This window comes from Nannobrachium achirus, assembly GCF_963921795.1.
Source record: "Nannobrachium achirus genome assembly, chromosome: 4".
Taxonomy (NCBI): Eukaryota; Metazoa; Chordata; class Actinopteri; order Myctophiformes; family Myctophidae; genus Nannobrachium; species Nannobrachium achirus.
In genome coordinates this window covers 48,547,986-48,571,404 of record NC_137813.1, presented here as the reverse complement: position 1 = coordinate 48,571,404, position 23,419 = coordinate 48,547,986, and the positions used below count along the sequence as shown (strand labels likewise).

The 23,419-nt window shown below is 43.2% G+C and overlaps 1 protein-coding gene across 2 annotated transcripts in view; it reads right to left on the bottom strand.

The window, feature by feature from the left end:
- The window catches only part of LOC308283372 (BAR/IMD domain-containing adapter protein 2-like), a 107,296-nt gene that overhangs the window by 2,230 nt on the left and 81,647 nt on the right, over positions 1–23,419 (bottom strand). For both annotated transcript variants that reach the window (XM_080723797.1, XM_080723796.1), the window contains exons 7-13: positions 20,595–20,747; positions 14,374–14,631; positions 11,534–11,753; positions 9,079–9,280; positions 8,423–8,491; positions 7,230–7,383; positions 5,601–5,638 (exon numbers count right to left, since the gene is read on the bottom strand). In XM_080723797.1, the coding sequence (XP_080579923.1) occupies positions 5,601–5,638; positions 7,230–7,383; positions 8,423–8,491; positions 9,079–9,280; positions 11,534–11,753; positions 14,374–14,631; positions 20,595–20,747 (1,094 nt within the window). The remainder of the gene's footprint in view (positions 1–5,600; positions 5,639–7,229; positions 7,384–8,422; positions 8,492–9,078; positions 9,281–11,533; positions 11,754–14,373; positions 14,632–20,594; positions 20,748–23,419) is intronic.

Genomic DNA, 23,419 nt, shown 5'->3' with positions numbered 1-23,419 from the left:
ATGAAAAGTATTAAAAAGAGCGTGTGAATTAATAAGAACTACATTGCATCCATCGGAACACAGGTATCAAAGTATCAATTTGAGACATACAATGTGTCTACCCGACAGCACCGATGCACATTTCAGTACCAGACATTTAAATACACAAACCAATAGAATGAACAGAGAGGGCAGGCTAAATGCATTTGATTCACTACTAGAGGTTCATTACTCTGTCCACACACAGGCATCATTGCTCTCTACGCAAATACGACGCAATGCCCAAAAATAGATCTACAAGCTGACGACTATTTTCGGCGGGCGACACCGTCACATTAAAAAACCAGGCTCTAAACACAACCCAGGATCATACGGCATGAAGGACCAAAAGGAAGTAAATAAGCAGGCAGGCAGGCGAGGGACGGCAATCATGTCCACACAGTGCTGTCACAATAACACAGTACGGTACACACAACAACCATTCACACACACATACTGTACATAAAGTGTAGTCACCAAAAGAAACAAACTATGACTGAGCTCTGGCTCGAGGGCTCAGGTGGGTGTGACAGGTCTGATACAAGCACTCACACAGTGGGTGTAAAGTAACTAAGTACATTTACTTTTACATTTACTACAATTTTGAGGTACTTTTACTTTACTGGAGTAAGGGTGCCCTCACACCAAAATACCTATGAGAGTGGAATCCGCGTTCTGCCAATGCATTTCAATGAGAGTGGAGCGGTTTTTGCAGAAATCCTCTGCTGGCATGAAACCGCTTCACTCTCATTGAAATGCATTGGTGGAACGCGGATTCCACTTTCATAGGTATTTTGGTGTGAGGGTACCCTAAGGGTGCCATCACACCAAAATACCTAGAGTGGAATCCGCCAATGCATTTCAATGAGAATGGAGCGTTTTTTGCAGAAATCCTCTGCTGGCATGAAACCGCTTCACTCTCATTGAAATGCATTGGCGGAACGCGGATTCCACTCTCACAGGTATTTTGGTGTGAGGGCACCCTAATTCCAATTTTCAGTACTTTTACTTCTATTCCACTACATCTCAGAGGTAAATAGTGTACTTTTACTTCACTACAACAATTGTATAAAAACTTTAGCTACTCATTACTTTGTAGATTTTTATCATTATTACTAAACACTCTGACCACTTCAGCCCTATATCCACCTGTTTCCGCGGGAATTTACTGTAGAATTATGTGTGGTGGGACACATCCGGTAAGCGTGTATCGGCTATTTTCAAAAGATTTTTCAAACATTTTGAGCTTGTTACTTTTACAAGCTTTTACTTTTGGTACTTTAACTATATTTTGATGCCGATACCCTTGTACCTTTACTCTAGTACATTTTGAAAAAATTGACTTCTGCTTAACAGAGTATTTCTACATTGCGGTATTGATACTTTTACTCAAGTAAAGACATTTAGTACTTTTCCCACCACTGTTCATGACGTGCATGCTCACAATGCAGCTCAGGATGAGTTACCAAAAACAATTTAGAAGAACAAAATGAAAAATGAAAAAAAGGTTTGGGGGGGAAAACAAATCAAAATGTAATTACTGGGAATGAAAAGAAAAGTCATATTACCGACAGAACAGATTTCTCATCAGACCAAACTGTTTATTAATATATAGATATATGTTTTTATTTGTAATACCTTTGTAAAAAGTCACCATATACATTCAGGGTCAATACTTTGTAGCACATGTCTGATGTCCCTCCATAGCATGCATAAGATAAAACACTTTGCAACTAATAAGTACTTTCTCATCGTTTTCTGTAAATGTTTTTGTTTCAACAAAGGACAATAACAAGTAATCTTTTCCCCCTCCCAAACCCCAAAAGAAGAACCAAAAACCACAAAGCCACTCAGTGTAACGTTATACAATCATAATAAACATTGAGAGCTCGGCTTGCCGTTTCCTTGGAAACTGAACTAATTCACAGCTGTTATGGAGAATACTCAGTGAAGGTCAACAAGATTGATCGCCCCGACTTTGAAAAAGGGCCACAATTTTGAATAAAAACACAACAAATAAACAAACAAACAAAGAGATAGTTTTTTTTTTGCAGTGTGGCATCATTTACGTAAACGGTAACCACTTAAACCCTATATCGTCACTGTCGGTCAGAAAACTCGTATCTCCAAGTTTCAAATGTGTACATTCTTTCGTAAAGTAAAACCGTCTTATGTGTTTTATCACACAAGACTGTTGCACAAAAACTAGCGAAAACAGCAGATCTACAAGCACACAACGCCTATGTGCTTGTAGATCGGCTATTTTCACTAGTTTCAATCATTTCTAAAATGATAAACACAAGACGAACGGTTTTGGACATACAAGGTTTCTACCCGACAATGGCGATATACTTGATTGGCTGGTTGGTAATAGCCACCCTGCTGTTTACAATTACACTTTACGCTAAATATTGTTGCACAAAATAGCCGATCTACAAGCTCACAAAGCGTTGCTTCTTGCTTGTACAGTAGGTCTGTTATTTTTGCCCCGAATGTTCAGCCCAGTATAGGGTTCAAGTGGTTAGCCACTCTTGGGATAGAACTAGCTAGGATTTCTTTTTTAGTTTTCCCTCGGTAGAATAAAAGAATGTGTGACACTTTATTTCATCAATCTGATAACATAAAAAGTATGTGCAGTGTACAGTATTTAGATTGTATCCCCAAGATGATCATATCAAATGCAATGCGACTGAGCGGACTGATATAACATTTAATATATTCCTTCAAAAATGTGATGTCAATTTCACTTCAGGTGCACATAACTACAAGTTGTATAGAAAAGAGTAGCGAAGTAAGGCAAGTATGACACATACACGCGCACGCTCATACACACCTTCTTAGACTAGAGTCTAGACAGAAAACCAGGTTAAGCATTGACACAAGGAAGCACTCTCTCATAACATACAGTAATAACCTGCTGCAACAGCCGTACCGTCAACAAAGCTTTTGAGCGAGGGCGCGGGAAACAGGAATGGGGGTTAAATGTTCCGTCCACATGTGCTTACAAAGGCCATTCAACCCAGTGGTTTCATCACGACGACATTTGTTTTAAAGTTATTTTGGCACTTTTGTACAGTACATGAAAATGTCCTTTTTAGTCTGACAAAATGACACCACCATGTACATGCATGTGAAGCACAAAGCAGTAGCAGAAGGCAGTCTCTTGAGAGATTTTAGTCCTTGGGGGGGGGGGCATGGAAAAGGAGGAGGGGGTTGGGGGTTAGGTTTGTTGGGACTTGTGGATCATGAGATCCGAGCGCGATCAGAGTCCGTATCGCTGCTGCGCGGCGAGCAGGTAGGCCGCGCACCGACTCTCCCTCTCAGCGCAATCCTCCACCCACCAACCGCTACTGTCCACCACCGCACCGACATCACATCACCACCAGGCGGCAGCACCCCCAGAGGGACGGCGGAAGGAAGGAAGGAAGGAAAGGAAGGGAGGGAGGAAAGGAGAGGAAAGGAAAGGAGGGACCCGGGAGGAGGAGGAGAAGAGAGGACAGAAAGGAAGGGATGAAACTGGACCGCTTCCACTGGAGGAAGAGGAAGCAGTGTGTTTTAGCGGAGGCAGGGGGGGGGGGGAAGAGGTTCGGAGAAGGAAAAAAGGGAGCAGAGGAGGAGGGGGGGAGAGGCTAACAGGAGGGAAAGAGGGGGACGGGGGAGACAAGGGAGGACTGTGGGGGGGTGGGGGTGGGTGGGGTTTTGGGGGGTGGGGAGGCCCCTGTGCTATCCCGGACGGAAGCTTGTCTGTGTCTGTTCTGTATGTTCTGTTCTCACACAGTCGAAATCAATTTGCCATCGGGACTGTCACTGTGGAACAGAGAGAGAAGGAAGCTTGCCAGGTCGGACACACTCAGAGAGAAATGGAAGAGACACACAAGACACAGGGCACAGGAGTAGGGGCGTGTGTGTGTGCGTGTGTGTGTGCGTGTGTGTGTGTGTGGGGGGGGGGGGGGGGTGTGTGCGTGTGTGTGTGTGTTGGACGGGGGATGGCAAAGCGTAGTTTGGAGATAGGCATTGTAGGAGGAGCAAAGTAATCTACAGTACTTCCTCACAACCACAGTTTCCTAACGCCAAACAAACGCACCCGCCGTCATATCTGGGAAATGGAACTTCACGTTACCTCATCGTTTAGGCAAACACAAGCATATGTGCCCGGGTCCAAAAACAAAACTATTTGGTATCGATGAAGTAGGGGTGGACGATATGGTGATCGATATCGTTGAGACGATACAAATACAATGTCTCCACGATATGCCTTTTCAGAGATATCGTATGTATAGTGATACAATGAGGGAACCTGTTGAATTGTTAATACAGAGATTCATTGCATAATTCATTTAAAACTTGCATTTTGGTCTAACTCACTAGTTCTCAAACTTTAAAATGTCAAGGTCTCCCCTTAACTCTGACAGTTACGGGTCCATTTGTTTCATTGGTATACTATCATTGTTACATACTGTACTTGTAAAGGTCAATTTAGACCTCCCAAAAGGAACTCAGAGTCCCAGGACCCCACTCTTTGATGACCACTGGTCTGTTACTTCTTTTTCTTTTAGTTTTTGTTACCTTGTAGTGGTTGTACTGTTAAGTAACTTGAAAACGTTGTGATAAGATCGTGTATCGTGATACAGCTTGGAAAAATATTGTGATATTGTGTTTTTCCATATCGCCCACCCCTACGATGAAGTAAAGGAAGTCATCTCCATGGCAGGAGTTGGATCGGTAGTGTATCATCAGTAAAGGGAAGCCTGGGAGGGGTGTATAATACACCCCCCCCCCCCGGAGGGACTGTGCCGACCCAGAACAAACAACAACATTCAGAGACATTAATTATGTGACACGACTGGAGACGAAAAGCCCCAGGCTCACAAACACTGATGATCAGAATGATGTCAGCATGATGTCTGCTGTCACAACATGAAATCCAACCAACACCACATGTGCACACATACACACACTTATATGTCATTTCAGACACACACACACACGCACGCACGCACGCACGCACGCACGCACTCACATCCTTGCACAAACACACTCAAACATAGATATACAAGAAAACCTCGTTAAACAGAGATAGAAGCAGAAAGCCCTGACTTCAAGCAACCCTACATTATGGCTCAGACACACTGGCCAACTAAACGAAACTAAACTGATAAGACAAGATACTGGGCTTCTTATTTAAAGGGCTACGTAAAAAAACGAACAAACAAAAAAGCAAAGCAAGCAAGAGCAAAGAGGAAAGGACAGAGAAAATGCAACCAGAATATTGTAGAATTTTGACCGACATTTTAATAAAGTAACAATTTAAAAAATGTATTACGTTTATTTGAAAATTGAATGTCTCTTGCCTCAATGCAGAGCGGACACAGTGTTTTTTTTTTGGCAGCTATGTAGCTGGTCCCTCCAGCATGTTAAAGCACTTTTACTTGATCAGGTAAAGTGACACGTATGATCCCATGTTGCCTGCTAAAGAGAGATAGCTCCATCTCCGTCTACGGTATATCACTGGACCGACTACAGACAGTGACACCCATCTTACTGGTCTCTACTCAGACGGCAGGGGAGAATAAGGGTCTTACCTCGTGGCGAAGCGACTGTCGTAATCCTCGAGGGCAGGCTGAAACAATCAAGAGACGCAGTTTAATTAAAGACCCAATGAAATGACTATTTGAGGTATTTTATTTTGAAGTTTCAGTTTGAAAAGGAAGCCTGTGTGTTTCTGAACCAATCCGAGGGGACCAGCCCTTCAGGCGATGGGATTTAAAATCTGAGTAATGGGAGTAATGGGAGCCAGCAATGGGAAACAAACAGGTGAATGTAATCAAAGGTTCATTTATATTCATTTTACCTGTCTATGTCATCACTTTTTGAATTTCTGTTCACAGGAAGTAATTAAGAATGGCCTAGATTTTTTGACATCTAGTGTTAGGTATGGCCATATTAGCACTACAGATATGCTCTAAAAGTGTGAAAAACATGTTTTTGATTTCACCCGTCTTTAATCTCTGTTCGAAACATTCCTTCTGCAAAAAAGGAGACTGCTGTCATCCTAGGGTTTGACCAGCAGGTGGCAGCAGGACCTTAAAGAAGTGGTTCCCAAACCTTTTAGCTCCAGACCCAAAAGACAAATGAGAGAAATTAGACCAGGGGTTTTCAACAGGGGGTCCGGGACGCCTAGGGGGTCCTCAGAGTCACTACAGGGTGATATCATCTTTTGTTGCTCCTTTTTTATATTAACCACTTGAACCCTAGTATCCTTATTCTGAGAACTTTAAATAGCAGATCTACAAACTCACAACGCCTCGCGCTTGTAGATCGGCTATTTTTGGCAAAGAGGTTTGGTGTAGAGGGGAAAAAGAGCAGACTAAGTACAGAGTGAAATGTCAAGTTTATTAAGTATTGACGGTTCAAGTGATAAAATAGCCGATCTACAAGCTCACAACACGTCGCTGCGTTGTGAGCTATTTTCACTACTTCTTGACCATTTGTTTTCTAATTTATGGAATTTCTTATATTTTTCCCCTTTATTTATTAATGAAATTACTTAAGAAAAATGATCAATTGTTTTAATTAAGGTTAGGGTTAATTTCAGAGGGAACGTTTTTTGAAAATGTTTTGAAATAAGAATAATTAAAAACAAAGCAGAACCAGAGCCTTAAAGAACCAAACTCCCTGTCAAGCTGGAGGGTGAGGGTTATTTTAATCTATTTGTCTCGTTTTTAATTAACTATATATTATCGTGATGTGTTTTTTAATTGGATTGCCTCACTTCCTTTCTGCAAAACGAATCCACCTTTTGAGTAAAAGGGAAGCACACTTGATCCCCTTTGTTCTGTTGTGCGACGTACAATGAACACGGTGGGTGTTTTCTTTTTCAATTAAACCAATCAAATGAATCCAACATAACGTCGTTGTCGGGTGGAAACCTCGCATCTCCAAGTTTCAAATTTGTACGTTCTTTCGCAAAATAAAGCCCTGCTTCATCGTACAAGGCTGTGACACAAAAGTAGTGAAAACAGCAGATCTACAAGCACACAACGCCTCGCAACGCGAGGCGTTGTGTGCTTGTAGATCGGCTGTCTTCACTAGTTTAAATCATTTTTTAAATGATAAATGCAAAACGAATGGTTTTGGACATACAAGGTTTTCATTGGACAACGACGATAAGGAGGCTCAAGTGAAACGTGACCTATTCACTGACTCCGCACCTGTGGGGCAAAGCCTGCCATGCTGTAGGGGCGCGGGCGGGTCTGTGCCAGGCTCTGGGCCAGCAGGCGGGCAGTCAGGCCGTAGTCAGGCATGGGCAGGGACATGTCACTCTCCAACAGGTTCCCTGTGCTGCTGCTCTTCCCATGGTGCAGACTGGAGAGGAGGGGAAGACACAGGCATGCTATTACAGCAGTGTTTCTCTTAACTCTGACCGTGTACAAATGGAACCAAATGGACCCTAATGGGTCCATTTGGTTCCATTTGTACACGGTCAGAGACTTGTATGGTTCCATTTAGACCCACCTTAAGGAACCCACAGAGTCCATGGAATCCACTTTGAGAAACACTGTATAGAGTCCCTATTTTGGACATCATGTCAAGATGTTTCCCCTTTTCCTTAACTCTTTTACTGCTTCGGACCTTCCCGTTCGCCCCAATTCTCAACCCAGCTCGTACAGTAAAAACATCTCCCGTAACGCTGCTCTCGAAAATCCACCGCACGTTAGCAATAATGGAGTCCCAAATCACTTCCTGGCTGTTTTCTGTGGATCTGATCTAGAAAATGCATTTCTATGCTCTGAATGTATGGCAAGCGCAGCGGCCCAATTCACATTAATTCTTTGCATAAGGCTGCCCTCTGCCGCCAGTTTGGCTAAAGTACACATATGAGCGTCCATTGTAAAATGAATTAGTTTGAAAATAATCAATAGATAATTTTCTATAACATCGCACAGGTAAGCTGCTTTTTGCTGGCACCAGCCCCAATAAATAAATAATAAATCTGGCAGTAGAACTGTTAAAAAGAAAATGGCAGGTCTACATGAGCTTCCATTTTATTTTGACATGGTTGTATTGAAGCATTGTCACAGCTTACAGGATAAGAAACCAGTGATTAAAAAGAAATCCTTCTAGTTCTCTGGAAAAAACAAACGCACAAGACAAACACAGTCTACTGACTCTGAGCCGATCGAAACAAACTGGAACAGGAAACAAGTATGCTTCCTTCTGAAAATCGGGGACTACACGCATGCATCTATTGAAAGACTCGGAGGCCAAAGCCAATGTCCTTGTGACGGGAACATTGAGAGTATGATTAACTGATGACCCCAGCATGAAAACAAGTTAATTACTTGATCATTAACTGGCCAATGAAGACGACTGCACAGAGCATGTCCTCAGGACACAAACTTACTTCACTCGGAGCTTCTCGTTCTCACTCTCGGGCAGCACACGCGTGTAGGAGAACGGGAACCAGCCACGCCTGAAACGCAGGAAGTAGATAGACAGATAGATACCTTTATCTATTTATCTAAGTGAACGCTGTGCTCATGACACGATATACATTTCAACATAGGCTTAGTTTAGAATGCAGGCAAAACCAATTTGTTTCTCAAATCTGATCTTTAGGACCGACTGTCCAGATTTGTGACAGACACCGTGGACCTACAGTATCTGCATTGTTTGCTGTGGTAATAACTTAGACAACATAGGCGTGGACGGTGTCACTGTGACCGACACGGCCTACAACAAAGTATAAATCAGGCTTCGGTGTCCGAGTATCCAGGCTGAGATTTGAATTGGCATTTCAGAACACCAAAGAAAAATCCAATTCCGTGTGCTTTTTGCTGTTCAATCTTGATAAAACAAAATGATTCCGGATAGGCCCAAAAATGTGATTAGGGCTGCTAGTCTAAACATAGCCTTTGTTACATACAGTACAGTACCATATTGAGGTGGGACAATGGGACACCCCTACCCACATTGTGACCCGTTCCACCACAGTAGATACAAACACAAAGCAAAGCGGCTTTTATTTTGCCCTGCAAACAGAGACGGATGGCCACTCACATCTTGTTCTTCTCATTCTCGCCGTAGTGCCAGCCGTCGCGCGCCTCGGGCACCAGCAGTGTGATGATATCGCCTTCGTTGAAGCTGAGAAGGGTGCCGTTGTCCCCCGCGGCGTGGGAGAATATGGCCTGCACGCGCGCCCGGCCGTTCTTCTCCAGGCCTGCTGCCATGGAGCTGGACCTGGGCAGGGTCCTGGTCTCTCCTGAAGGAGAGGACACAGTGGTTAGTGGATGTTAGCTGCAAGGGTGTCACACCAAATTCTGAGCCCTGGGTACAAGGATTCACTTCAATTATTTTGTGCTTTAAAGGACAACTTTGTTTTTTTACAACAAGTGTTCATATTTTAGATTGTAATTAGAGAAAAGAAAAAGTGAGTGTTAAAATGTTGTCATTTGCTTCGTTCTATTGTTTTATCACGTTTACCGTGCTAACATGTGGGGCATGCGTACGCATGGGGGCATGCGTACAAGTGGCTAAATATGTATTTTTAGACACAATAAGCCAGCAGTTTCTTTATTGCTATTTACAGTACAGTAACACTTCTAGCCACCATAAGTCACATCCAACCATGAAAGGTTGCGTTGTATCTTGGGAATGGGCTTATTCTGTGTAAAATTACATATTTAGCCACTTGTACGCATGCCCCCAACCACTGAAATAAGAATCTCTAAAACCATAGAAAGATGTAAATGAAATAATTTTAACACTCATCTTTTATATTCTTTAATTACAATCTAAAATATGAACCCTAAAGTTGACCTTTAACTATTGAAAATCACACTCGTGTGAACTGAGCGGTGAAGGCTGCGTGTGTGTGTGTGTGTGTGTGTGTGTGTGTGTGTGTGTGTGTGTGTGTGTGTGTGCGGGCGTGAATGTGAGTGTGAATGTGAATGTGAATGTGTGTGTGTGCCTGGCCTCAGTGGCCTGAACAACAGCGCCCCTCCCTTAACATGTGTGGTCAAAAAAGGTACTTCAGGCTACAGACAGACAGACAGACAGACAGACACACACGCACGGATACACACACGGCCACGCTATGGAGACGGTGTGACCACCGCTCAAAAATAGCAGATTATGCAAGCTCTCAGCGCGGCACCGAGTGCAGCGCTGCAAGCTTGTAGATCTGCTATTTTTGAAAAATTGTGCAAGGTTTTTTTGAAAAACCTATGTTTCTACAGTATGTCAGCAGTGGTGCTCACACTTTTTCATGTGAAGGACCCACAAAATTATATGTATTTGGCCATGGAACCCCATTATCAAAATATTTAGTTCCAGGGACCCCCCCAGAAGCAAAATCTGAGTTACAAATGTTCATTTAAAATATTCAAAGATTTGCACACATTTTCACGACTTTTCAAAAATAGCAGATATACAAGCTCCCAGCGCGAGAGAGAGAGATGACCAAAAACGTGCCCGAATTGTATTTCTCAAAACATGATGGGAGCCCAAAAACTGAATACCAATCCAGCGTGCCATCAAACCATTCAGCTCAGTTTGTTCCTTTTACTTGAGCACACTGCCAGTAGGCTAACTTAGTAGCTCCACAATGTTTTATCCTTTTTTGAAGGGGTGAAAGCCGCTTCCAAGGAGTGGCTTTGTGTGTCCCATGTGTGTCCCCCACGTCCATATATGGTCATTTCAGTCCAGAATGAACAGGTTTTATCTGTCCCGTACGTCCAGAATATGTGTGTAGTGTCCGTCCCGGTCTGATGATTGGATGATTAAAAATGTCAAATACTTTGAGGATTGGTCAAGCTTCACATGACAATTCGGCCCTCCAGATTAATATTTAACTTCAATTTCATCTAAGGCTGGGACTTTAACTAATTAATTGCGATTAATTAATTACAGAAAATTAACGCATTTTAATCGCACTTAGTTTTTGCACCACAGAACCTTCAGTTTCGGGCATACCGATCATAGCGATGCACCAACCAAGAAGAGACAACAAACGCAAAGGGAGAAGTAGCCGATCAGAGCGCTTTGCTTGGCCCAGTGGATGCGAAATTTAGATTTAAAAAACTCACTCGTTGATTCACTCGTACAACAAAATGTGTTTTACTTAATGCTTCTCAGGTCAAATATCGATGTGCGATTAAAATGTGATTAATTGCGATTAATCAATCACAGAGCCTGTAATTAAATTAGATTACATTTTTTAATCGCATCCCAGCCCTAATTTCATCATAATGGAAGTCAGAAGGGCTCGGATTGGGCTGAGACCTTGCCAAATTTGATGTCACACGTCACAGACGAATGATGTTATACCTGTACGTAAATATCACTGATTTCCTCAGCCGGGCAAAACGTTATCCGAGTTCCAAATTGGAGCCATGCTGTCCCTCATGTGCATCCCAAGAGATCCACATGATTTGATTTTGATTTTTTTAGGTCCTTGTTCGTTCAAGCTCCTATCCTTCACCAGCTACTGTATGACTGTGCTCGGCTGTCTTACCCACTGGGTTCTTGGTCTTGGCCGGGGCGGGCCTGCGGACGGGCAGGGTGTTGGAGTAGACATCGCTGACCTGTCTCTGGGGCTGGACGTGGGTCTGGGGCTGAGTCTGGGGAGTGGTGGGCCTGCCCTGGGACACGGGCCCTGCCTCTGTCCAGTACTCCTCGCCATGGACTCCTGTTGTCCCGTTGACCATAGACATGCCTTCTGGCCCCATCAGCCTCTGTATGACACAGGACAATGCAGGGGTTGACACTAAGCTCTCAGAGGCACTTGCCTGTCAGGCAAGTACAGGCAAAGATATTTAATTAATGAAGATAGCTCAACCTCATTGGATCCACTAGAGTGCGACATGGAACACAAATCCTACAAATAGACTCCTAAGTGGGCGCTGGCTCTGACGGCAAATCTCGCGCACGTCCTGTTTACTGGTGCTATAGATCCCGCGAGAGTGTGTTGCTGGGACAGCTAAAGAGCAATAATAAAGTCGATTTTCTCCTTTGTTGTGTCGCAGAAAAAAGTCACTTTAGCATGACAATTTTGTTAATATTATTAGGCTTGTGATGATCGGGTCCAATGTTTAGTTCAGTGACCATAGCTTCTGAACTATTATTTTGCTCTGTGTTCACGTTAGCTCTCTCATTGTAAATGAATAGACTCCAAACATGCTTCCGCCTCCCAAAAAGGTATCCACCTACATCACGCAGAAACAGGAAGCACAGGTCTAATCCACCCTCTTGCTATCGCCCTCTTGGGTACAGGTCATGTTCTACCTGCCCAAAGGTCATGTTCTACCTGCCCAAAGGTCATGCCCACTTGCCCGAAAAGTAAATCCTCCATTGAATTACTGTTCAATTTCACACTTAATTTGTGTGGTAAAGAAAATGTCATACTTCCATTTGCATGCCAAATACCCTACATAGCTATGAATATGACTGTGTTCACACTTGTTATTTTATATTTAAGTCTAGCAACAGTGAGAACAGCACATACTGTAGGTACACAGTGCTCTTATTTTACATTCCACAGACCAGAAGACAGAGTGCTCTGGCCACGTTCAGGTATTTTTAGACAAATATCTTGTGTTGCGTTTATAGACGGTTGCGTCCCCTCTCAAATGCGCACTTGCCCAGTCAGGCAACCAGAAAGCAAACTCCACCTGCCCGAATTTTCTTTTTTGCCTGACTAGGACAGGTGGGCAACCTGCCCACCTGCCAACCCTTAGTGTCAACGCCTACAATGGATCTATGCCAATGTGTATACAGCACAATACAGTACATCTAGTATCAAGTATCTTGTTAATCCATTACTGAATACTGATGTACAGTAATGGATATGTTATTAGTATTAGTAGACAGCAGTTAATGCTTATGTTCCTCGATTAAAAAGAATATACGTTTTGACTTGGGAGCCGGGGCTCAGACAGGAATTGAAATTCAGCGAGCATTCGTTTAACTTTCTTCCGCTGACTGTTGCCCAGCTTGAGTTGCAGGCTCATTAATAAAAGTGTCTGCATTATAGTGACGCCAGAGAGACATTTTGTTTGTTTTGCTTCCCCAGTGAGGGCTAAAGGTGTACTAGCTGACAGTGTGATTTAGTTCATTAGCGTCTTAAAGGAGGCTTGCTACGGACGCATGCAAAGAAGTGGTCCCCGGATGTTTTTCGGAGTGAGAGGTGATAATTCATCTCCCTCGTCGATCACGTTGTCGGCCAAAACAACTCAACTCTGAATCAGAGCCTCTCTCTCTTGGCCTCGCCACTCACCGCTAGGCCTGTCACAGTTACGACATAATTGTCTAATCGCAATTATTTGAGGTAATCGCAATTATTTGGCATAATCGTCATGATCATTTCCATGTTGAGAAATGTTCATATCATTTCAAACACTTTCAAAAAGTAGTGGAAAGGCCTGTCACTTTTCGCAGATCTACAAGCTCACAACGCATCACGACGCAATGCGCTGTGAGCTTGTAGATCGGCTATTCCCACAAAAAATGTATATAAAATAAAGTTATTAAGTTATTCCTTTCTATATTTCGGTTATTCGTCATATCTGACCTGTGCAACTTCAAAGCCAAACGAGGGTGTAATTTGTATTCATATGCTCCAGTGTTCAGCATCAAAAACACAATTATAGTAAGGGGAACATAAGAAAATCTGCAAAGTAAATCGTTACCAAGACATTTCTTCACCAATGTGTTTCTAAAGGTGTGTAATAATATGTACTAAAAGGTTGAAATTCAACTCCCGGGGGAAACCTCTTAAAAAATATATTTGTGTTTGTGTCCAATTAAAAAATACAAAAAATAAATCTGATTTAAGTAGCATGTGAGGGGTCAAACTATGGGTTTTTCATGATGCTGAATCCATTGCAAGCATTTGTTTTGCACGAAAAACATTCCGTGGGCTACAAATGGCCCCCACAAAACGGTGAAAAGTGATGATTCATCACTAAACCATCGTTTTGTGGGTCCGATTTTAGCCCAAGGAATGTTTTTCGTGCAAAACAAATGCTTGCAATGGATTCAACATCATGAAAAACCCCTAGTTTGACCCCTCACATGCTACTTAAAGCTACTTTATTTTTTGTATTTTTTTCCTGTATAGTAAATTAATGGGACACAAACACAAATCAGTTTTTTTTAAGAGGTTTCCCCCGGGAGTTGAATTTCAACCTTTTAGTACATATTATTACACACCTTTAGAAACACATTGGTGAAGACATTTCTTGGTAACGATTTACTTCGCAGATTGGTCAAATATCTTACTATTAAATCGTTAATCGCAATTATTTGTGTGACAATAAATCACGGTAAAGAATATCATAATCTTGACAGCCCTACCCCCACCGCTTGGTGTCCCATGCCGCTGCCCATGAAGACGGCCAGCTCCGGGGGCACGGGGAGAGGCTGGGCCCCTGGTATAGGGTCCGAGATGACCAGGTTGGACTTGGAGCTGTGCAGGGGACTGGTGCCCCCCAGGGAGCTCCCCCCACCGGAGCCCATCTGCTGGGCCAGGAGCATGGCCCTCTCAGGCAGCTTGTTGGGGTCCGAGCAGGCCTGCTGCCACACCGGGATCTTCTGAGTCAGCAGGTCTTTACCCTGGATGGAGGAGGGAGACACACACAGACAGGCTCTCATCACTTTCTGGATAGATCGATCTCTCTCACTCTCACTCTACTCTCACCCTCTCACACTCACACACACTTACTTTACTTTACACTATATTATTAACAGGGTTCCCACACATTTTTACCAATTAATTTCAAAAACTTTTCCAAAACTTTTCCAGAATATTTAACCCGATTTCCAGGACTATATAACAATAATTCAGCTCAATAATGAGTCGCTTACTCCTATGCGCAATGCCCAAAGACAGGTAGTGTATGCCAGTGGTTCTCAACCTTTTCAGGCCGTGACCTTCCAAAATAATCATGTTTTAACTGGAGATCCGGAACCCTGACGAGCACTAAGAGTTAAGGAATTTTGCATAACACGGTTCTATTGTGAAAATAGCAGATCTAAATGCTCACAACGCCTAACGTTAACTTGCGAGGCGTTGTGAACTGAGCATGTAGATCAGCTATTTTCACAATTTCTGCCTCTAATATTTGACAATTTGGCCCATATTTAATTTGTCATTTCAGAGGTATTAACAAAATCAATAACCAAAGACAATGCATAGCTATTTTTTCCAAGACCTTCCAGGACCCTTGATAAATTACAAAACCAGTACTGGAAAGATATTTTTCTAATTTAAAAATATTTCCAGGAATTTCATGACCGTGGGAACCCTGTCTCTCACTCTCACTCTACTCTCACCCTCTCACACTCACACACAAGAAATTCTTGAACACAAACAATAGTAGATGCACAAAAACTTGGGAAACCTCAACAATAACTCAACAATTCAGGACACAGATCACAGAAAGGAAGCACCGCCTCCAGCTCCTCCATACTGCCAATTACCACAGATACTGAACAGAATTTTGCCAGTGCCTTATGGCTCTCGGCTAGGTTATTCCTCCAATCTGAAGGCCTCTTCAAGGACGAGGCAGCTTGCTCCGGTAGCTAGTAGACCCCCCCTGCTGAGCAGAGCAGCGCTTGTTTGAAAGTCTCAGTACGGTGACCAGAAACATCATTAGACAGAGCTTTCCAAGCATTGCCCGCATCACACACCCACACTCACACTCACACACAATTGGTCTTAGCCGGTGGTTCTCAACCTGTGAGTCGGGACCCCCAGAGGGGGTTCCCAAATTATTTTGGTGGGTCCCCAGATGTTTAGCTAACACAGTAGTAGTAGTATTTTAACACAGTAGACAGACCAACATACAGTATAAGTGTATACAGGGTATCTGCACATTCCCAAAGTGACAATTGAAGGCCTTTTTGATGACAAATTAAACATTGGCCAAATTGTCAAATATTAGAAGCAGAAATTGTGAAAATAGCCGATCTACATGCTCACAACGCCTCGCAGATCAGCCATTTTCACAATAGAACTGTGTTATACAAAATGTAATGCCTGAACTCTTAGTGCTTGTCAGGGCAGGGGGGTCCCCAGTTAAAATATGATTCTTTTGAGGGTTGCGGCCTGAAAAGGTTGAGAACCACTGGTCTAAACTATTTAATCCAGGGGTGAGAATTTATTTGTGTAAATTCATTCTATGAGTTCAGTTGGGTTAAGAACCGTTATATTAGTGCATTTTGAGGGTTTTGAGGGTATGATGAAGGCTTTTATTTGAGGTGATGATTTGCACCGGTTAAGGTGTGTTGAAGGACCATAACGTTGAGCCATTTGACTATGACTCACCCTGTACACTTGACAGTACTGCGGCTATTTCAAAAAAGCATTAAGTGCTTTGATAAATTATTTGATTTCTGAGGAAGCCATTTCAGTACAACGTGAAAATCAACTCGAAGAGACATGAAGCATGATGGCTAATCTAATATACAATTCAAACTCAAAGACTTTATATTTTTCAACAAACTAAGTTATGCTACCTTGCATTTGAATGCATTTTAAAGCGCATATTGATTTATAATGATATAGCTGAAAATGGATTGAAAAAAGATTAAATTAATCAGCTCCACTATTATGTTATCCAAAAATGTACTCATAATTAAGTTTGGTAACATTTGAATGACGGAGAAAATGTAAAAATCTAAATCTAAAATCTAAAAATTCCCAAGCGGTATGCAGAGGCACACTGGCGTACCTTGGGATTTTGGGACAGCCAACCATTATTATTGCTAACTATAGAATAGAATGTTAAATGTTTTCAAGAAAGGCTAAAATGGCAGATCTAAAAGCCCACAACTCAAGGCATCGTCAGCTGATTTCCTCTCTGGTTCTCTGGACTTGAGAAAGGACGTCGAGAGAGTTTTCAGTGAGGAGCTCATCACGGTTGGCCATTTCCTTTAATAATTAATTTATTTCAACAAAGATTCAACACGTTTGCAAGTTTGCACGGAGGAACCACTCGTGCTTCTTCTGAGTGCTGTCCTCTGGGACTCAGTGACATGATACTCCTTTGAGTTATTGTGCCTTTAACCCATTTAGAACGGGTACACATTTTGTGCATCATTATTGTATGCTTTAACTATTGAAAAATAGCAGATCTACAAGCTCACAGCGCGGCACCGAGTGCCGCGCTGTGAGCTTGTAGATCTGCTATTTTTGAAAAATCGTGAAAATTAGAATTTTTACCCGATTCTATAAGTGTCTTTTGAATCCTTCTAAGATTTTTTGAAAAACCTATGTTTATGTGTCAGCAATGTGGCCAGCCATCGTCAAAGAAAAGGTCCTTTTCACTTAACTGGAGCTCAGTTAGTCTGTTCTTGAGAGACTACTATGTCAGTGGTTCTCAAACCTTTTCATGTGAAGGACGCCCAAAATGATATGTATTTGGCCACAGACCCCCATCTCAAAATATTTAGTTCCAGGGACCCCCCAGAAGCAAAATTTGAGTTACAAACGTTCACTTTGAAAATACATTCAAAGATTTGCACACATTTTCACGGCTTTTTTCAAAAACAGCAGATCTACAAGCTCGCAGCGCGTGCCGCGCTGTGAGCTTGTATATCTGCTATTTTTCACTGGTTAAAGCATTCAATAATTCTAGGCCTAAATGGGTTAAATTCCTAATAAAAAATCTAATCAAAAATGCATTACATCCAGAGCTTCCATCAGGTTAGTCGAATGTGACGCGCAAGCACGCGCGCGCGCACACACACACACACACACACACACACACACACACACACACACACACACACACACACACACACACACACACACACACACACACACACACACACACACACACACACACACACACACACACACACACACACACACACACACACACACACAGTAGACGGTAGAGTTCCCACCGAAGACGTTTTGTATAACCACATGCAGCAGATGGTAAATTAGGCCATCATAAGGGGAAATGTCACTCACAAATACACATTGTCAAACTAAATAAATCTGCAGTGTTTTGTTATCTCACATGCTGTTATGAGTCCAACATTCACGAAGACCGAAGCTGACGTCAAAAAGCCATCAACTGCATTCCTTCCCATCTAAAAATGCATGGCTGTTTACTTAGAGCAGTGGCTCTCAAAGTGGGGTCCGGGGACCCCACATGGGTCCTTGAAGGGGGTTAGGGTGTCCCCTAGGTCTGGTCCAGAGCGACCCGTCACAAAAGGAATAGACCGGGATTTCTCAGCCCCAACGAGCGCTCAACTTGTGTCAAAATAAACGAAACTACTTCACTACTCACCAAACCAAAGGTAGTTTTTTTTTTTTCACCCACCTCGAGCAACCCAGCGGCCACCGCAGACACCCGGAAATAAGCGGGCGGTCGAGTTGGATGCGTTTTATTTCATGACAAAAATAATGTATTTTACAGAGTGGTCAGGGTGCTGCTGAGAGGTTTCCCACCGCGGAGAATCGACTTTCAACAACGCAAAACTACCTTTGTTTTGGTGAGTAGTGAAGTAGTTTAGTTTATTTTGACACAAGTCGAGCGCTCGTAGGGGCTGAGAAATCCCGGTCTATTCATTTAGCGACGGGTCTGTCAGAGCGTCAGTGCAGCCGACGCTCTGGACCAGAGCTAGGTGTCCCTCCGCAAAATGAGTTAATGTAGCATCAAAATGAGTTAAACAACTTTAACCCTATAATATGGTACATAGGCTATTTGAAAATAACATCAGATATACTGTACAAAGCTCACGACGTGTTGCCATCTTCCATGGCCTCTGCATTCAGGTTTTCCCTGAATGTGAGTCCTTGAACCCCTTTGCACACTGCAGAGCTACAGCATTCTAACACTGGCGAGTGGGCAAGGTGCAGGGATAGACTGGAGGACTGACCAGCCGCCCACTCAAACAACCCTCAGCCCTGGGACATGGCTCTCTCTTCTACAGCACCTCCAGTCGGAATAAATGGAGCTTTGTGGACAGACACATCAACACACGTGCACGTGTGCTAACAGAAAGACACACGTACACGCGCACACACACACACACACAGTGAAGGACAATATCTCCCCCTGCCTCCCACGCTCTCTGCCTTTGCTTTCTCTCTCTCTCCTATTCAATCTCTCTGTTCAGTCTTTCATACGGGAACACGCACAATTTCCCAGAGAGGGCTCTTCAGCTCGCCCAAGGTTGAATCCATCCCACACACACCTGATTAATGGCTCCAGACTCCATGTTGAAACAGCACCACATAAACATGTGCACACACACACACACACACACACACACACACACACACACACACACACACACACACACACACACACACACACACACACACACACACACACACACACACACACACACACACACACACACACACACACACACACACACACACACACACACACACACACACACACACACACAATCCTGACTCCTGTTCCAGCAGCCAAGTCAGGCAATGCACACCCACCAGGACACTCAGGAGATAGAGACACACACACACACGCGCGCACACACTCTGAAGAGTACACTTGTCATTTTCAACGCTTACAAGCCCCTTACTGAAAACATGAAAAACAATTTACATCGCATTCGATTTCATTTAAAGAGAAAGTGTTTCATTTTCACGGTTCATTGCCACCCCTCTCTCTCTCTGCTTTGCATCTCCAGCGCATGAGGTGTGAATGCACGCCAGCGGGGGGGCAGGAAGTTAATGTCCTCACTTTGACAAAAACATCAATGGTTCCAAACACAGTTTATGGTCCATTCATATTGTAGCCTTGGAGAGAAAGTCCTTCGTTGAGATAGAACATGTAAATGGAAAAGTAAATGATTCTGATATTTTCAAACATTTTCCTTTAACAGAAGAAATAGCCGATCTGCAAGCTTACAACGCGTCACTTTGTGACGCATTGTAAGATTGTAGATCTGCTATTTCCAATGTTTTCTGCTATTTCCAATGTTTTCTATTTCCAATGTTTTCCGATCTACATGCTCACAACGCCTCGAGGCGTTGTGAGCATGTAGATCTGCTATTTTCACAATGGAACCGTGTTATACAAAATGTAGTGCCTCAACTCTTAGTGCTCGTATAGTGAGGCAGTTCAAATATGATTATTTGTCTCAGGGCACCCCATAAATATTTTTTTAATCCGAGGCACCCCTACATTATAATTTTCACTCCAAGCACCTGGAAACCTGGTATGTCCAAGACAGTTCGTTTTGTATTTATCATCTATAAAATGTACTAAACTAGTGAAAACAGCAGATCTACAAGCACAGTTGTGTGCTTGTAGATCTGCTGTTTTCACTAGTTTTGTGCGACAGAGGTTTCTGCCTGACAGTAATGATATTTTAGTGATTATGTTGTGAGGAAAACGTTGAGATAATAGCCATTTTGGTTAGAACTGACTGAAAATAACTTTGTACTTCAAGTTTAAAATGATACTAAATAGTGTCCAAATAAATTCCAAATATTATCAAATGATCTCGCTGCACCCCTGGACTGCCGTTGCGGCACCCCAGGGTGCCCCTGATCTAGAGCTCACAAAATGAATCTCGAATCTTACCTTGCCGTGGTAGGCACTGCTGTTCTTGGCCACGGCGCACTGGCGGTCCACCAGGAAACAGTACCGCCGGCGCTCCTCCGACAAGGCCGTCTTGTAGCCCTCTGCGATGAAGGTGTCCAGCTCACTCTGCTTGCTGCTGATGGTCTCCACAAACTGCAAGTCACAGGTGATCAGGAGATACCGTACTGTTAGGCTTGATTTACTATACATACTGACATCATAGCAGATCTGCAAGATCACAGTGTATGCATTGTGACGTGACCTTGTACTGTACAGGGGCGGCATAGCTCAGGGGTAGAGAAACCGTTATTGGTTCCCGAAGGGTTCCCAGTTCGAATCCGGGCTCCCCCTGAGTTAATGTCGAAGAGTCCTTGAGCAAGACTCTGAACCCCTAGTTGCTCCCGGTGAGTATAGGTTGGTGCCTTGCATGGTTTCCTCCGCCAACGGTGTATGAATGTGTGCGTGAATGGGTGAATGTAATGCACAATCTATGTAAAGCGCCTTGGATAAACGCACTATATAAATGCACCATTTACCATTTTACCATTTACATCTTGAGCACCTGTTATTTTCACTGTTATTCGTTTAAAACTCTTTCATTAACCCACTAATACCAGAGGCCGATTCTCCAAATGCCTTCTGAATCAGTAGTTTCTTAAACTGTTTTGATGCCTAGGACACCCAAAATGATAGGTATGGTCGTGTCTGTCGTGGAATTCTGGATGAATCATTAATCGATGAGGCAATTAGGAGAGCAGACAATATTCTAGGTGGCGAAGGTTATGCTTTATGTACATGATATCACAATAACTCTCATGTCAGTGTTACGGTAGTTCTGCCCGGAGGCACAAGTCAGAGATCACAGTTCTACTGTCGCTGCTTCAAGGACCAGCTGAACCATAACAGAATAGGCTGTACCAAAACACTTGCTATCAGGCCTAGTGGAGGCATTTAGACTCTAAAGCCCTTTGCACACAGGACAATTGCGTTTTTTTCGTTTGCGGCATGAATAAAACGCATTGGATTTGGTGTGCAAGGCTGTGCGGAATCGGCGCTGCGGATCCAAAAAGGAGTCATAATAGGAGTGATGAGTTTTTTACCGCATGCGACAAGACGCACGAATCGAACTGGGTTCGATCGAGAAAAAAACGCACGGCGGCAGCCACTCGTCGCACGGCTAATTCGGAGCCGGTGTGCATGAGGTCATAGAGAATCATTGTTTTCTTTTCAAAAAATGATATTGTCCGTTTTATCCGTGCGGTTAAACGCGCCTGTGTGCAAAGGGCTTTACAAGCTATCAAATATCATAATTGCGATTGTAGGTCGCACAGTCGCAATTATGTTTAGTATGTGAACGGTCATAGCTTGTCTGTATGTATCTCTGTCTATAACGCCTGACACTGTGGTTCCCCTGACACATCACTGTGACATCACATGTGATGTGACATCAGTTTACTATCAGAACCGTCACAGCTTGTCCTACGGTCTATGGGTTTGCCGCTCTGACATCATGCTCTGACTTCACTGTGATGTCACACTAACAGAATCCATTTTATGCCCAATGGAGTTCTCTGATGTCATCAATATTAAGCCCATATCTAACAGGACTTTATATGGGAAAACCCATATATGGGAAAGCCCATACCTGTATATGGAGGCCACATCGGCCACATACTATGCCACACTAACAGAATCCATATATGGCCAAGACAGCCCATAACTGTGTGACTGGTTCTACAGACAGGGATCTCCATGTATGGGCATAGAAGGGTATAATGTCAGATGTCATAGACATCATAGGACTTTCACATAACGAATAACCGAGTAAGCATGTTTGGGCTCTCACAGCAGATCTCCATATACAGTACAGGGAACTCCATATATGGGTACCAGGGGTCTCGGTATACATCACAAGAACTGGCCCTTTAGGGCGAGGTTGCATGTCACCCTGAGGCGTCTTACTAGTGTATTGTACTTAAGTATTATCATTGATGGTAAATATTAAGGTTATACAGTACATATGCAGTCTATCATTTCTTCTCGCGTTGTGTGCATGTAGATCGGCTGTTTTCACTAGTTTAAATCATTTTTAAAATGATAAATAAATAAAGCCTGTACATCCTAGACTCAAATCCTAGTCTGAGGACGTTATGCAAGCACGACCACCGCTCACTTCACATTGGGTGTGAATTTTTTAAAGTGTCCACCTATAACGAAAAGCTAAAAAAAATAGGTATGTCAGGTTTAAAGTAGCAGCGAAAAATCAAAGCTGACTGAGCTGAGACAGGTGCAATTCATCAATTTGATGTCATATTTAGATATATTGAGACTCTGGATTTTACCGCGTAGTTGTTGGCGAGGGGGTGAATAAATAAAGGCAGGTTAATACTCCCACGCTGGTGCCAGTGATTTTCTTTGCCGCCGCGGAACTCAAGTTCCTGTCCTGGCATTTTCTCACAGCGTGAACTCTCACAAGGAAATGTCAGCGCTTACTGAGCTCATTAACCACACATCACACACACGCACACACACACACACACACACACGCGCGCACGCACACGCACACACAATTTCCTCTTCTTAACAGCAGAGGTTCCCTGTAGCTGCTTCACCCTTGCTATTGACTTTTACAGTAGGCTATGTGTGTGTGTGTGTGTGTGTGTGTGTGTGTGTGTGTGTGTGTGTGTGTGTGTGTGTGTGTGCGCGCACACACACGTGCGCGCGTGCTATATGTGTCAAGCCAGCCTGTAACATATTCAAAATGACACCTCTTGGTTTCTCTCCAATCGAGCCCGGTATAATTTGCCGTTGCACGAGGAATAACA